The sequence below is a fragment of the Sciurus vulgaris genome (assembly GCF_902686455.1).
Source record: "Sciurus vulgaris genome assembly, chromosome: 9".
Taxonomy (NCBI): Eukaryota; Metazoa; Chordata; class Mammalia; order Rodentia; family Sciuridae; genus Sciurus; species Sciurus vulgaris.
In genome coordinates this window covers 100,884,847-100,899,938 of record NC_136469.1, presented here as the reverse complement: position 1 = coordinate 100,899,938, position 15,092 = coordinate 100,884,847, and the positions used below count along the sequence as shown (strand labels likewise).

Genomic DNA, 15,092 nt, shown 5'->3' with positions numbered 1-15,092 from the left:
ATGCCAAAATGGGAGGCTGGTGATTATTTGGGCTATCATATCTTAGAAAATTGATGTAAGGATCCAAGAGAGTCAGTGAGTAATTACTAGGAAGAGGGACATAGAAGCTAAGAAAGACTCACAGGCATTAAATGGCGGTGTCACAAGGTGGAGGAATTGAGACAGATGTGATGAGGTACTTCCTATTGCTGAGGACTGATGAGGCAGTCCAGTTCTTAGGGTTGTGCTGCATCTCAGAACTCTCCAGCCTCTGATGCCTAACTGCAGCTTTCCTGGGTGGTACTGGGGAGTCATCTGCTGAGATTTCTCTTGCATTTTTCTCTCTTTCTGTCTTATGTGTTTCTTTCCCTGTCCCTTTCCTGTTCCTTGTGACTAATAAGGTCCATCCTCTTCTAGGACCTTGTAATTTCTGTATCTATACTACTAACTCATCTCTCACACATGCTTCATTTTTATCACCAGTCATTTGCTGAGTATTTTCACTTAAATGACTTACTCTCATCTCTCCTTTAACATATTCTAAAGATAACTAATGATCTTTGTTTTTGTTATTGTTTTGGTGCTGGGGCTCTAACCCAGAACCTTGTGTGTGCTAATGAGCAATATCCCCAACCCCAGAACTAATGATTTCTAGCCTAAAATTCATACACATTCCCTATTTTAGTTTTGTTTGTTTTTGTTCTTGTTTTTTTTTAAACTGGGCATTGAACTCAGGGGCACTTAACCACTGTATTTTATGTAGAAAGAGGGTCTCACTGAGTTGCTTAGGGCCTCACTAAGTTACTGAGGCTGGTTTTGAACTTCCAGTCCTCCCGCCTCAGCCTCCCAAGCCACTGTGATTGCAGGCGTGTACCACTGGTTCCTGCCCTCAATTGTAGTTGTTAATATACCATCTTCCCTTTTATTCAAATTAAAATTTTTAATATTTTTTTTTCACTCTCCATTTTCTTTTGACCCTTTTTTCAAGAAATGTTTGAAAGAGGTTGAATAAAATTTGTCTACAAAATACTTAGTGCTGACGTTATTCCTTTTTTTAGGTACCTCATAATATCTTGTTTAGTGGTTGGCATTTAGTGATTGGTTCTTAAGAGTATTTGAATTGAATTATAATGAGAATAAAGAAATATGCTAGGAAAAAAACCAAGTTGAAACTGATTTTGGACTTCATTATTTTCCTAGTTCTTATTTTGATGAAAAAGGCTTGGTCAGACAACAGTTGGATTCTTTTGATGAGTTTATTCAGATGTCCGTTCAAAGAATTGTGGAAGATGCTCCACCTATTGACCTACAAGCTGAAGCTCAACATGCTAGTGGAGAAGTCGAAGAACCGGTAAGATGGTTATTCTAATAAGTTACATGGATAGAAGATAGTTTGAAATTTCAGCCCTGCTTGCACTTGGCTTTAAAGGTTAAAAGTCAGTAAGAGTTTTTAGCAGTGTACTTACAGCATCTTCAGTCAACTTCTGATTTATTCTTATTAGAGACATGATTTTGTAAGTAAGTGAAACCCTAATCCTTATGCAGATGGGGGGATTTAAGGAACTCAAAGATGAACAACTAAGAGAAGCAAGCCAGAAATAATTATTTTAGATAATTTTGTTTTTTGCCTTTTTTCCCTCCTTCCAGTTCTGGGGATCGAACTCAGGACCTTGTACATGCTAGGAAGGCACTCTACCCCTGAGCTATGTGCCGACCCCTTTTTATTTCTTATTGAGACAGTCTTTCTCATTGCAAAGGCTGACCTCAAGCATGAAAACCATCCTGCCTTAGACTTCCAAGTAGCTAGGATTATAGGCAGTGCCATCATGCCTGAAGAAGAAAAAGTTTTAGGAGGACTTTTTCTCCTGATTTTTGTTTATTTAATGGATGCATTATTATAACAGTATGAGATTTAAAAAGGAAAATCACAAGCTGAATGTGGGGATGCCTGTCTGTAATCGTAGCTATTTCAGAGGCTGAGGCTGGAGGATCTCCAGTTTGAGCGCAGCCTGGGTAAGAAGGGGAGACCATTCTCAAAGCACCAACAAAAGACAAAAAGGAAAATCATCAAAAACTTATTAACCCTTTCTATTTTTTCAGTTCTTTAAAGTTTTATTCACATATGTGAATTTTTAAACATTGTTAAAATTATAACTTAAAATTATAAAATTGTTAAATGTATAATTTTAGTTTTATATAATGATTGTAAAGTCTAGTTTTAGAAATGTAGAGAGGCAGCTGAGGGATAATGTTGGACTTTGATTAACAGGGAAAACTGTAAAGCAAAATGAGGTAGAGTTAGATAGTGGGAAAGGTGGTTATTTCTAGCCATTTCAGTCTTATTTCTCCATAGCTTATATTTAAAGGGCTGGTTTGTTCTCATTCTAATTTGACATGCTACACAGAATTTTACTCTTAACAGCAAAAGTAATTGACTTTTCAGGGGCTGTGATGGAAAAAGGGACATAAGATTTCTTTTTATCTCATTTTTTTCTTCATGGTTTATTCATAAGTAGAGAGGTAATAGTATAACAGTGTATTCAAAGTACCAGTAGAAGCAATCTGTAAAGCTTAGTTATCAGAGCTTAGTAGAAAAGAAGAGCAGAGGAGAAAGATGCTTAGGCATTTCCAAAAGAAAGTATTTGATGTATTTGGTTTGAGAATGGGATGGGAACCACAACAGTCAACCTCTAAATTTTAGTTTATCTTCCCCCCACCTCCCACCCCATAATACTAGGTATTTAACCCAGGGCTTCACCTGTGGTGAGGCAAGTCCTCTACCACTGAGCTATATTCCCAGCCCTCTTTATTTCATTTTGAGATAGGGCCTTAATGAGTTACCCAGGCAGTCTTTGCCTCAGTCACTCAAGTAGCTGGGATCACAGGTGTGTGCCACTGCACCCAGCTCAGTTTGTTTTTGGTCTTACTGGATGATAAGATGGAGCCAGATTGTCAGAGATTTTGGATGATGTGAGGAATTGTTGAAAAATTGTCAGAGAGTATGCATAAACCATTATTTAAGAAAGGTCGCTTTTGAAATGGTATTTACTTGGAAGGGAAAGGGCTGGAAGTAGTTGAAAATCTTAGAATAGTCCAAGATAATTTCCTAAACTAGAATGATGATGGAAATAAGGAATGGAGGGTTCCTTTCCCTTGGTTCAATACTCCTACCAATTCTCTTTTCCCTTTATCTATTCCAGCTTGGGAGCTTTGGATATCAATAATTTTCCCTTAGGAAAGGGTCTGCTTAGTGCCATCTTCTATGAGATTTGATGTAGAGAGAAATCCTGTATCTGTTTCTTTCTGAAGTTATATTCATGGATCTTGTTTAATTAGGTAGCAAATGTTTAATTGAGAACTTTTTGTTTGTATTTTGCTGTGGGTTGAGCTACAGTCAGCCAGGATTGGAAGTGCTTAGTACTTTATACAGAATGAGAATAATTAGGATTTCTCTTTTGGGGTGTGTGTGTGTGTGTGTGTGTGTGTGTGTGTGTGTGTGTGTGTTTGGTACTGGGAATTTAACCCAAGGGTGCTTTACCACTGAACTGTATCCCAAGCCTTTTAAAAATTTTTTTACAATTTGAGACAGGGTCTCGCTAAGAGTCTTAGGAGTTTGCTAAGTTGCTGAGGCTGTCCTTGAACTTGCCATCCTCTTGTCTCAGCCTCCTGAGTCTCTGGGGCTATAGGCATGTGCCACTGTGCCTGCCCCCCCCCCCCCCCCTTTTTTAGGCGAACGCTCTGCAAAAGGAGCTATTTCTTCAGCTCCCCCCCCTTTTTTTTTTGGATGTTTAATGGAAGAGTTAGGTTTATTTTTTTCTAATATTCTATTGATTAGATTGGAGCAGTTCTAAATGTCAGTTTATTTTTGTTCTCTGGTCATTTTGTACTTTTCACCTTAACCAGAGAAAGGGGTATGAAATTGTATAGATCATTAATAAAATTTGTTTTGACTGATATAAACCTGTATGCAGTTTTATGTACCTATGGCATATTAAGTCATTTTATTTCTGCCTTAAGAAAGCAATTAGATGTAAAACTATACATATATGTATGTGTGTATGTTGACTTTGAAGAGTCCTCATATCAATAAAATAGATTAATTTTGCCAGTTTGAAGAGCTAATTTTACTTAAAATATTATCAGTTATTAACATCCGAATCAATAAAATGTTTATGGGATAAATTATTTACCCATATCTTGTTTCTTGTTTAATTTTAGCCAAGGTATTTGTTGAAGTTTGAACAGATTTACCTCTCCAAACCTACCCATTGGGAAAGAGATGGTGCTCCTTCACCCATGATGCCAAATGAGGCCAGATTAAGAAATCTCACGTAAGAAATATATATATATTTTTTGTCATCAACAGATACTGAAATAGAATTCAGAAAATATATGTTAACCAGGTGAGGATTTATGTTTTAGCAAATACCCTATTATTGCTCAACTGTGACCTACTTCTATTTTCAAAGGTATTCTGCTCCACTTTATGTTGACATAACAAAAACAGTCATTAAAGAAGGTGAAGAACAACTTCAGACTCAGCATCAGAAAACTTTTATAGGAAAAATTCCAATTATGTTGCGTTCAACTTACTGCCTGTTAAATGGCTTAACAGATCGTGACCTTTGTGAGTTAAATGAATGTCCGTTGGATCCTGGTGGCTATTTTATTATTAATGGATCCGAAAAGGTATAGTAACATTATTTTAAAACATTACAAAATGATAGTTAAATTTTAAATTATTAAAGTTGAAATGAAAAAGTAGACTTTATACAGGGTAACCAGAAAGTGGAAGTCAAAATTATTTATGGTATGACAACTAAACTTAAGCTTTATTTAGATGAATATAATATAAACGAGTATTTCATCAGTTGTTAGAGTTATATATTTCTATGAAGCATTTAATGCAAAATGGAGTTTGTAAAGTTCAAGAATTGCTGTTTCCCTTTGAACCTTTATGATCAAGTTAAATTAAGGTGCACATTTCACTCTTTGTACTTCAATGACCTTTTGGTTTCCTGGCTATAACTTTCTTATTGCCCATATAGGTTCTGATTGCCCAAGAGAAAATGGCAACAAACACAGTCTATGTGTTTGCCAAAAAGGATTCTAAATATGCCTACACAGGAGAGTGTAGGTCATGTCTGGAGAATTCTTCCCGACCTACCAGTACTATATGGGTTAGCATGCTGGCGAGAGGAGGGCAGGTATGGTCTGGGATATGATATGTTGTTTTTTTTTATTCCTTTGTGTCTTGTTTTGCATTCTTAGTCAAAAAAAGCTTCTCTGGAGCATGTTATTGGTATTATGTGTTAGGTATTATTATTATTGCCATGTAACAGATTACTCCAGCAGCAACATTTATCATCTTGTAGTTTCTGTGGGTCAGGAATCTGGGTGCAGCTTAACTGGGTCCTCTGGCTGAGTGTCTCTCGTAATGTGATAGTCAAGGTGTTTGCCTAGGCTGCAGTCATCCCAAGCTTATTCACATGTTGTTGGCAGGATTCAATTCTTTAATAGCCATTGGACAGTTTCAGGTCTTTATTGGCTGTTGGTTGGAAGCCTCTCTGTTTTCTTGCCATGTGGGCCTCTCCATTCAGTAGCTAACACAGAGAGCAAGCACAAAGAGCCATAGAGCCAGGCACAGTGACACATGTGTATAATTCCAGCAACTTGGAAGGCTGAGGCAGGATGATCATAAGTGTGAGGCCAGCCTGATAAACTTAGCAAGACCTTGTCTCAAAAAAAATAACGGCGGGGAGGGTCAGTGCTAAGGATGTGGTAGAATGCCCACAAAGGCCCACATAATCCCTGGTACAGGGAGTAGGGGCTGGCAGAAGAGCTAGAGAGTATAAGCAAGATGGAACCACTCTTTTATAGCTTACTCAGGGATTCTATCATAAGTTTTTATTTTTCCTTGTGGTACTTGGGAATGGACCCAGGAGTGCTCTTCTGACTGCATCCCCACTCCTTTGGAAGAAATTAAAAAAGAGGAGCTTGTATGTAAGAGGCTGTTAGTTTTGAAGTGGTATTCAAACAAGATACCTCACTATTTTAGTCAGCTTTTTTGTTGCTGTGACTAAAGGACCTGACCAGCACGATTGTAGGGGAGGAAAAGGTTGAGGGCTTATGATTTCAGAGGTCTTAGTCTGTAGAATTCTGGCTCCATTCCTCAGGGCTTGAAGTGAGGCAGAACATTATGGCAGAAGAGTGGGGCTGAGGGAAACAACCTACATGGTAATCAGAAAGCAGGAGAGACTCCACTTGTCATATACCCAAAGCCACGCCCCCAATTCCTTCCTTCTCCAGCCATACCCTGCCATTTTAGTTACCACTCAGTTAATCCCTATCTGGATCAATTTACTCATTAGGTTAAGGATATAACCCAATCATTTCTTTTCCAAACCTTGCATTGCCTCACACGTGAAATTTTAGGGGACATCACATCTAAACCACAACACTCACAGATCAGCTCTGACAATATTTAGTTTTTATTCTGTACTTAGCTTTTTCTATATTTGTCTATTCATGTCCTTGCTCTTTTACCACTCATCTATTTTTTTTTCTTCTCAAGAACCCCTAACCCCCAGGAGGGGAGGGGATAGAAAGATATCAATTGTATTTGTATTCTTTGGCAGCCAAAAGTCATTTCCAAATGTGGTATTTGGTTAATTCTTAGAGGATCTTGACAGGTAGATGGATGAGAATGGAAGTTCTATATGGTTTAAATGATCAGGATGTCTGTAAAATTAGTTAGCTTAAGTGGTTTTGAAAAGCAGTTGTAGGAGGTTCCTCAGAGTATGGGGAGACGTGATTTTTTGAAATATATGAACTTAAGTGGTTTGCTTGCTGTCTCCCATTTTTTGGGGGGGGTTTATAAAAAAATTATTTTTTTTTTTGTTTGGTGGTATTGGGGATTGAACTTAGAGGTACTTTACCACAGAGCTATACCCCTATCCCTTTTTATTTTTGATTTTGAGACAGGGTTTTGCTAAGTTGTGGAGACTGGTTTAGATTTTGCCAAGGCTGACCTCAAACTTATAAACCTCCTGCCTCTGCCATCTGAGTAGCTGGAATTTAAATGGTTTTCTTGGTGCTTTTATATTTCTCTGAGCTCTTGTATATTTGTATTCTAATGGTATTTATTTTTCTAGGGTGCAAAAAAAAGTGCTATTGGTCAGCGCATCGTGGCAACTCTACCATATATCAAGCAAGAAGTTCCCATCATTATTGTGTTCAGAGCATTAGGTTTTGTGTCTGATAGAGATATCCTAGAACATATTATTTATGATTTTGAAGATCCAGAGATGATGGAAATGGTAATGTGAAAACAAAATGTATTCATAGTGTCTGATAAGAAACTTAGAGGTACTAATTGTCGCTAACCTTAAAACATAGCAGAGCTGGGTGTGGTGGCACATACCTGTAATCCCAGCAGCTCCAGAGACTGAGGCAGGAGGATTGCAAGTTCAAAGCCAGCCTCAGCAACTCAGTAAGATCCTGTCTTTAAATAAAGTATAAAAAAGACTGGGGGTGTGACTCAGTGGTCAAGTGTTTCTGGGTTCAATCCCTGGTATCAAAACAAACAAACCCTAAAACAGCAGAAATCTGTGAAGAGCAATTTGACTGTCACAAATTTCATGTGTAGTGAAAGTCTTCCCTGTCTAGGCCTCTCTGACAGTTCTGTGTAAAATAGATGTGAAAAGTAGAGACAGCCAAAAGTTCAATGGCAGCCCCATGAAGAAAGCAGTAAGGAAAATTATAAAAGTACACTAGTCTAGTATAATTTAATAAAAAGGGAAAATGAGTAGTTGATTTTTTTTTTCTTTTTATTTTGAGGAAAAGAAAAACCTTTTTGTTTTGTAGGAATTTCAAACTTAGAGAACAGTTGCTAGAGTAGTACCCAGAACTCTGTATTCTTCACTCAGATTTAGTTGTTAACTTGGCTACATTTGCTTTATTATTCTATCTATACATATACATGACTTTTTTCTGGACCATTTGAGAGTAAGTTAACAGGTATTATGCCTCTTTACTCCTAATATTTCAGTGTCTGTTTCCTAAGATCCAAGATATTCACTTACTTAGTCATAGTATAATTACTAAAATCAAGAAATTTAATGTAGATGTAATACTATGAATAGGCAGATCTTACGCATTTGCTAGTTGTCCCCATAATACCTTTTCTTCCCTTCCCTTATATAGGGGATTGAATTTAGGGGCATTATACTACTGAGCCATAGCCTCATTTGTGTGTGTGTGTATGTGTGTGTGTGTGAGTGAGCGAGCGAGTGAGTGAGTGAGTTCGCACAGGGCTGGGGATCAAACTCTGGGCCTTGAGCATGGTAGACAAGTGTTCTACCGCTGAGCCACATCCCCACCTCCCGTATTTTTTTGTATATTTTGAGACAGTCTTGCAAAGTTGCCTAGTGACCTGAAACTTGGAATCTTCCTTCCTCAGCCTCCTCAGTGCCCCACCATACCCAGCTCCAATAATATCTTTAATAGTATTTTTTTTTTTTCTTAGTTCAGAATCCAGTTCAGGATCATTCATTGCATTTTTTTTGTTTGTTTTTGTACCAGGGTTTTAACCCATGAGTGTTTTATCACTAAGCTACATACCTAGCCCTTTTGATTTTTAATTTTGAGACAAGGTCTTAATAAGTTGCTTAGAGCCACACTAAGTTACTGAGGCTGGCCTTGAACTTGTGATCTTCTTGTATCAGCCTCCCCAGTTGCTGGGATAACACGCATGGGCCAGTGTGCCCTGCTGCATTTTATTTTTTTATGTCTCTTTTAATCTTTCTTTAGCCTTTCTTTGTCTTTTATGACTCTTAATTTTGTAGAGAAGATATGCCATTTTTTTAATGGAATTGAGATATTTCCTCATGATTAGATTGAATTTAGGCTTTTTTTGGGGGGGCGCATAATAGAGAAGCAATATTGTGTGCTTCACAGGGCATCACATTAAGTCACATGATGTCATTTTGTCCCATTTTCAGTAATGCTAACATTTTTTTCTTTTTTGTTTGGTGGTCCTGGGGATTAAACCACTGTCCTATATCCCTATCCCTTATTGTCTTTTTTTTTTTTTTTATTTTTGTGGTGCTGGGGATTTGAACCCAGGACCTTGTGCTTGCGAGGCAAGCACTCTACCAACTGAACTATATCCCCAACCCCCCTTATTGTTTTGAGACAAAGGCTTGCTAAAGTTGCCCATGCTGACCTCAAACTTGGGATCTTCCTGCCTTGGCTTCCTGTGTTGCTGGGATTATAGGCCTGCCTCACCCCACCTGGCTCTGTACTCTTTTCTCATGTTTGGTGCCATGATTGAACTTTGGATGTTTAAACTGGTGAATAAGTGGCAGGAAGATGTAGGAAGTCAAAGGCAAGAAAGCCATTTTAATATATATGCTAGAATTAAGGGTTACTTACAGAGACCAAAGTTATGACATATTACCCCTTATTTCTCAGGCTCATTATTATGTAAAATTAGAAATTTATAATGTCAGAATTAGAATGGAACTTAGAAATTACTTTGTCCAGCCCATTTGTAGATAAGGAAACAGATTATATGACTACTTGGAGGCCACAGATAGCTAGTAGTAGACATGAAATACAGGTCTCTTTATATATAAACAAATATATATTGCATACATAAATGTATTTACATTTAAATATATTGCAGTAATATACATTTATCTATATAAATATATACACACATCCACATTCATAAAAATAACATGTATAAGTTTTATATTTTAAACTTGGAATCCTCCTGCCTCAGGGCAATGTGCTTTACAAAATATCAGATGGTTTTATTTATGTATTAAAAATTTCTTGGCCAGGTACAATATTGCAGGCCTATAATTCCAGCTACTTATGACCTAATTAGAATGCATTAATCTAAACAGTAAGTCTTAACAATTTTTGACTCTTCATGTAGTCTAACTTAGTGATTTTTCTGGTTTTATTTCTGTGACAATTGCTTTGACATTTTGACAAGTTCCACGATAGCACTTTAGAGTCTGAGGCAAGAGGATCACAAGTTCACATCCAGCCTGGGCAATTTAGTGACATGTTGTGTCAAAATAAAAAAGCATTGGAGATATATAGCTCAAGTGATATAACACTTGCCTAGCATACATGAGGTCTTTGGGTTCAATCCCAATACTTGGGGTTAATACCAAAATTGAAAACAGTTTGACACATTTATTCATTCGTAGCTCAGTAAATTTTATTGGACCACAGAATTTCTTTAAATATTTTTGATATCTGGAAGTAACTTTTTTTTTTTTTTTTTTGGGTCATTAAACTGTAAAAACAGAGAAACCACATTATTTTCATAGAGGAATTATTTGTATTTTTCTAGAAAGTAAAATTGCCTGTGCTGATGAATGAATTTTGTCAAAGATCTCTAGATTTTTTTGTTGTTGATGAACCTTTATTTAATTTATTTATATGTAGTGCTGAGGATCAAACCCAGTGCCTCACACGTGCTAGGCAAGCACTCTACGACTGAGCCACAACCCCAGCCCAGATCTCTAGATCTTTGAGGTGGTTTTTCTAGTTCTAAGGTTTTTATGATTCCTTGATTTTCTAAAAACACATATTTGATTTGGTTTATAGGAATATTTGGCATGTTATTAAGTTAAATGAGAGCTGACTCATTTTGAGGTGAAAATATGAATTTGAAAATTTCTATATAAATTATTTGACAGGTTAAACCTTCTCTTGATGAAGCTTTTGTCATTCAAGAACAGAATGTTGCATTAAATTTCATTGGTTCAAGAGGGGCAAAGCCTGGCGTTACTAAAGAGAAAAGAATTAAATATGCAAAAGAAGTCTTACAAAAAGAAATGCTTCCTCATGTTGGTGTTAGTGATTTTTGTGAGACCAAAAAAGCATATTTCTTGGGGTATGTTAAATTTTATTGTTTTAAGTTCTCTACTAAGATATAGTTGAGATAGAGTGTTTTTCTTAAAGCTAAATGTAAAGAATGATGTTTTTGATAAATATTATGGGGGGAGAAAACAAAACCAAGTGTTTTTTTCAATTCTTTTTCCTTTCCTTTTTTTTTTTTTAAAGTTATATGGTTCATAGGTTACTTCTGGCCGCTTTGGGTAGAAGAGAACTAGATGACAGAGATCACTATGGAAACAAAAGACTGGATCTTGCTGGGCCACTACTTGCGTTCTTATTTAGAGGGTAAGATGTTACAGAAGGAGATTGTTGAAATAAGGAGATTGATGGTAGATTGTTTCATTACTCTTAGAGTTGCTAAACCATCTTGGTACCATATTATGTACCTCTGAAACTTGCTATGTTCTTTGCTACTTGCTCAGATTTAGGTTGGGTTCATATCTGGGAATGATGTTTGTGACCACAGTGTATTTCTTGTTTATGTTTGTTTGTTTATATTTTTTTAATGCTGGGATTGGACCCTGGGGCATTTTACCACTGAGCTACATTCCCAGTTCTTTTTATGTTTATCTTACTAGTTGCTGAGGCTGGCCTTGAACTTGTGATCCTCTTCCTTCAGCCTCCGAGGAGCTGGGATTATAAGCATGTGCCACTGTGTCCAGCAGTTCATATTTTCTTTATTCCTCAGGTAGCCTTGAGGAATGTGTGAGAAAATAATACATTGCCTTGATTTTTCTTTCTTCTTCTTTTTTTTTTTTTTTCTTTGCAGTGCTGAGGATTGAACCTGGAGCCTCGTGCATGCAAGGCATGCACTGTAACACTGAGCTATACTCCCAACCATGACTTGATTTTCTAAGTGCCGATAGTGAAATTTTAGTCTTGTTTTGTAGCTTCTCTTAAAGATTGGCTAGAGGAAAATGTATGAAAATATTAGCAGTGATCATTTTTTTGAGCATTGGGATTTTAAATTTTATTCTTTTTTTTTGGTACTGGGAATTGAAGCTAGGGGACCTTTACCACTGAACTATATCCCCAGCGCTTTTAATTCTCTGAGAGAGAATCTCACAAAGTTGCCCAGAGCCTTGCTAAATTGGCTGAGGCTGGCCTCAAACTTGTGATCCTCCTGTCTTAGCCTCCCAAGTTGGTGGGATTATAGGCGTGCACCACCACAGCTGGCTTTTTATTTTTTTCCCCCCATTTATTTATTTATTTATTATTATTAATTTTTGCTTTTTTTTTTTTTTTTTTTTTTTCGGTGCTGGGGATTAAACCCAGGGCCTCATGCTTACAAGGCAAGCACTCTACCAACTGAGCTATCTCCCCAGCCCAATTTTTGCTTTTAATAAGTTTATTTTTATATGTTTTAAAACTGCAACTTTCAGAAATAGATAAGAAAAATATTTTTATAATACTGAAATGAGCATCTCTTTGGTATAAAAATCCCACAACATGTGTGATCTTGAACTAAAAAAATTATTGAAGATCTATGTCCTAATATGCTGAACAAAACTATTCTTTGCCCATCCATATGTCCCCTTGCATTGCCCCCACTGTGGGGCTTAAGAATATATTTCTGGACACATCTCCCATCTCTACAAAGAATTAAGATGCCACATCAAATATGTTTAAAAAATTAAAATATAGTAGAGTACCAGAGTTGGTTTAATTGTTGACACATGACACAAACCACCAAAAAGCAATATAAGATACAGGACACATAAAATAGAACACTGTCACTGAGATCAAATAATACGTCATTTAAATTTGATGATACACTGGAAACAAAGCAATTTCTTTAGAATTATTTAAATTTTTTTTTTTTTTTGTGGTACTGGGGATCGAACTCAGGGCCTTGTGCTTGCAAGGCAGGCACTCTACCAGATGAGCTATCTCCCCAGCCCTCTTTAGAATTATTATGTAAATAACTTGCAACTTAGTACTGAGTCACAGATTTGATAAGGTACTTTAAAGCAAGCTCTCAAACATACAAAAATGTAAAATACAAGAAATATTAACAATGAGAGCAATTAACCATAGAAATAAATAGGGTAAAAACATGCATTCTGTCTAGACATGCTTTCATTTTCTGACATGCTTTTTTAAAAAGCATCTTCAAAGGGCAAAAAAACCAAAAAAAATTATATTTTTAAAAACTATCAACAAAGTTCAAATCCCCATTAAAAAAAGAATGTTTTCCTTCAAGTCAGTGAAGTTCAGATTCATACATTTGTAGAGAAACAATTATAGTCTTCATGCTAAAAATAGGAAGTAACAAAAGCTTTTAATTATGTTTGTCAAGTCTTTTATTCAACAAGGATTTAGCAAGTGTTGTGTGACACTGTTTCAGGTGCTAAGGATATAAAACCTCAATCATAGATTTTGGAGAATTTACCCTAATGGAGTTGGATCTAGCATAGGCAACCTTAGTTACCTCTTTTGGACCATAAAATGAAGCACAACTTCAAAGTCTACCATTCTTGCACCTTGATCTGTGTAGTATGCTACTGGTAGCACTGTTAACATTAATTATCTACTGATAGAATTAACTTCCATAAAGGATTCTACAGTAGTTTAGAGGGCAGAAAGTATTTAAGAATAAACAAATACTGGTCTGCATCAAGAATATCCGAATTCTGCTTTCATACTCATTCTGAGTATACAGAACTGTTGGAGAGATCATCCTATTATGCAATACAAGTGCAAAAATTTTATGTTTATTAGGATATTACACTGTCCAAATCAGGCCAAATCAGTTGTTAGGTTTCGAAGAATCATAGCCTTCTTTCAAGAGGTCCCGCCAGGTTTCAAGGAAATGTGCATTTTCTGTACATTTGGGGGCAGGCTCTTCTACTTGAGCTGATACTGCAGATGTGGCTTCAAGAAGTTTGGTTAGAGAAAATGCTGCATCTCCGATCTGCAGCTCTACTTCCCCCAGTGGGTCCACAGTTTAGTTGCTGTTCCTGCTCGAAACTGGCCAGCCCAAACTCACTGGGACACTGGGGGAGGATGCCGATGAAACATCTGAAGAAGAAGAGGGAGTGGAGGGAGGCAGTCAGGGAGGTGAAGAAACATGAAACTCCTCAGGGTCAGCCATGGGGAAGGGCTGGGACCGCAGAGCCGGACCTGAACAGCAGAACCGACACCCTTTCTCCCACGTTAAAAAAAAATATTTTTAGTTGTGGATGAACACGATAACTTTACTTATTTTCTTATGTGATGCCGAGCATACAACCCAATGCCTCACAAGGGCTAGGCAAGCACTCCACCACTGAGCCACAACCCCAGCCCTCCCTCCATTTTTTTTATTGGGACATTATAGGTGTACATAATGATATTTGTGTTACATATTCCTGAATACACACAATATAACAATGTAATTTGGCCTTAAATTTTATTTTTGATGTTTCTGTATTTCCCATATTTTCTATAGTGAACTTTCAGAAAAGTTATTTTTAACAGCAAAATACATAGGCATTACAAAAAGTTTATTAACATTAGTATTTTGCACAGGTTTTGTTAGTTTGTTATAGATTAGTATTTTTCAGCGTTTTTTGTTATTGCCCCACTGAGACTCTTGACACATTTTCCTAATTACTTTGTCTGCCACATATGTGTATATACTATATATGTGTGTGGGTGTTTTTGTTTTGTGTCGTTTTGGTTTTGTGCCCTTCCACAACCATTTTCACCCTTGTGGGCAATATTGTCCTTGTTAAGAATGAATTTTGTAGACATTAACATGTTTAAAGCAATACCATTTTATTTGGCAGTATGTTTAAGAATTTGCTGAAAGAAGTGCGAATCTATGCACAGAAGTTTATTGATCGAGGAAAGGACTTTAACTTGGAGTTGGCAATTAAAACGAGAATAATATCTGATGGCTTAAAATACTCTTTAGCTACTGGAAACTGGGGTGACCAAAAGAAAGCTCATCAAGCCAGAGCTGGAGTATCTCAGGTAAGGGTGTCAACTATGACTATAGGATTCATAGGCAATCTGTTATAGGACTAGTAGTATCTTTAATTTATTTACTGTAAGTTGTCTTTTTATTTTCTTCTCAAATATGAAATCAACTAGGGGTTTTAAATTATGAAAATGATATTTTTCTTTAGCTATTAGCATAACAAAGAGGAACTTAAGTTTTTGACTTACAGTTTAGAAACTCAAGATAGTTAATAAGAGTAGCTACA

General features: G+C 36.6%; 1 protein-coding gene and 1 pseudogene across 5 annotated transcripts in view; one reads left to right on the top strand and one right to left on the bottom strand.

Annotated features, from left to right (window-relative positions):
- The window catches only part of POLR2B (RNA polymerase II subunit B), a 54,968-nt gene that overhangs the window by 7,663 nt on the left and 32,213 nt on the right, over positions 1 to 15,092 (top strand). For 2 of the 4 annotated variants that reach the window (XM_079153740.1, XM_079153742.1), the window contains exons 3-10: positions 1,180 to 1,330; positions 4,198 to 4,310; positions 4,449 to 4,668; positions 5,028 to 5,186; positions 7,134 to 7,298; positions 10,701 to 10,897; positions 11,068 to 11,187; positions 14,673 to 14,859. In XM_079153740.1, the coding sequence (XP_079009866.1) occupies positions 1,180 to 1,330; positions 4,198 to 4,310; positions 4,449 to 4,668; positions 5,028 to 5,186; positions 7,134 to 7,298; positions 10,701 to 10,897; positions 11,068 to 11,187; positions 14,673 to 14,859 (1,312 nt within the window). Of the gene's footprint in view, positions 1 to 1,179; positions 1,331 to 4,196; positions 4,311 to 4,448; positions 4,669 to 5,027; positions 5,187 to 7,133; positions 7,299 to 10,700; positions 10,898 to 11,067; positions 11,188 to 14,672; positions 14,860 to 15,092 lie in introns of those variants that run through there. The other 2 variants (XM_079153741.1, XM_079153743.1) reach the window with 2 other exon arrangements.
- On the bottom strand, positions 12,237 to 14,666 carry LOC306669674 (renal cancer differentiation gene 1 protein-like; annotated as a pseudogene). The gene has a single exon. The product of its transcript is annotated as a renal cancer differentiation gene 1 protein-like (transcript).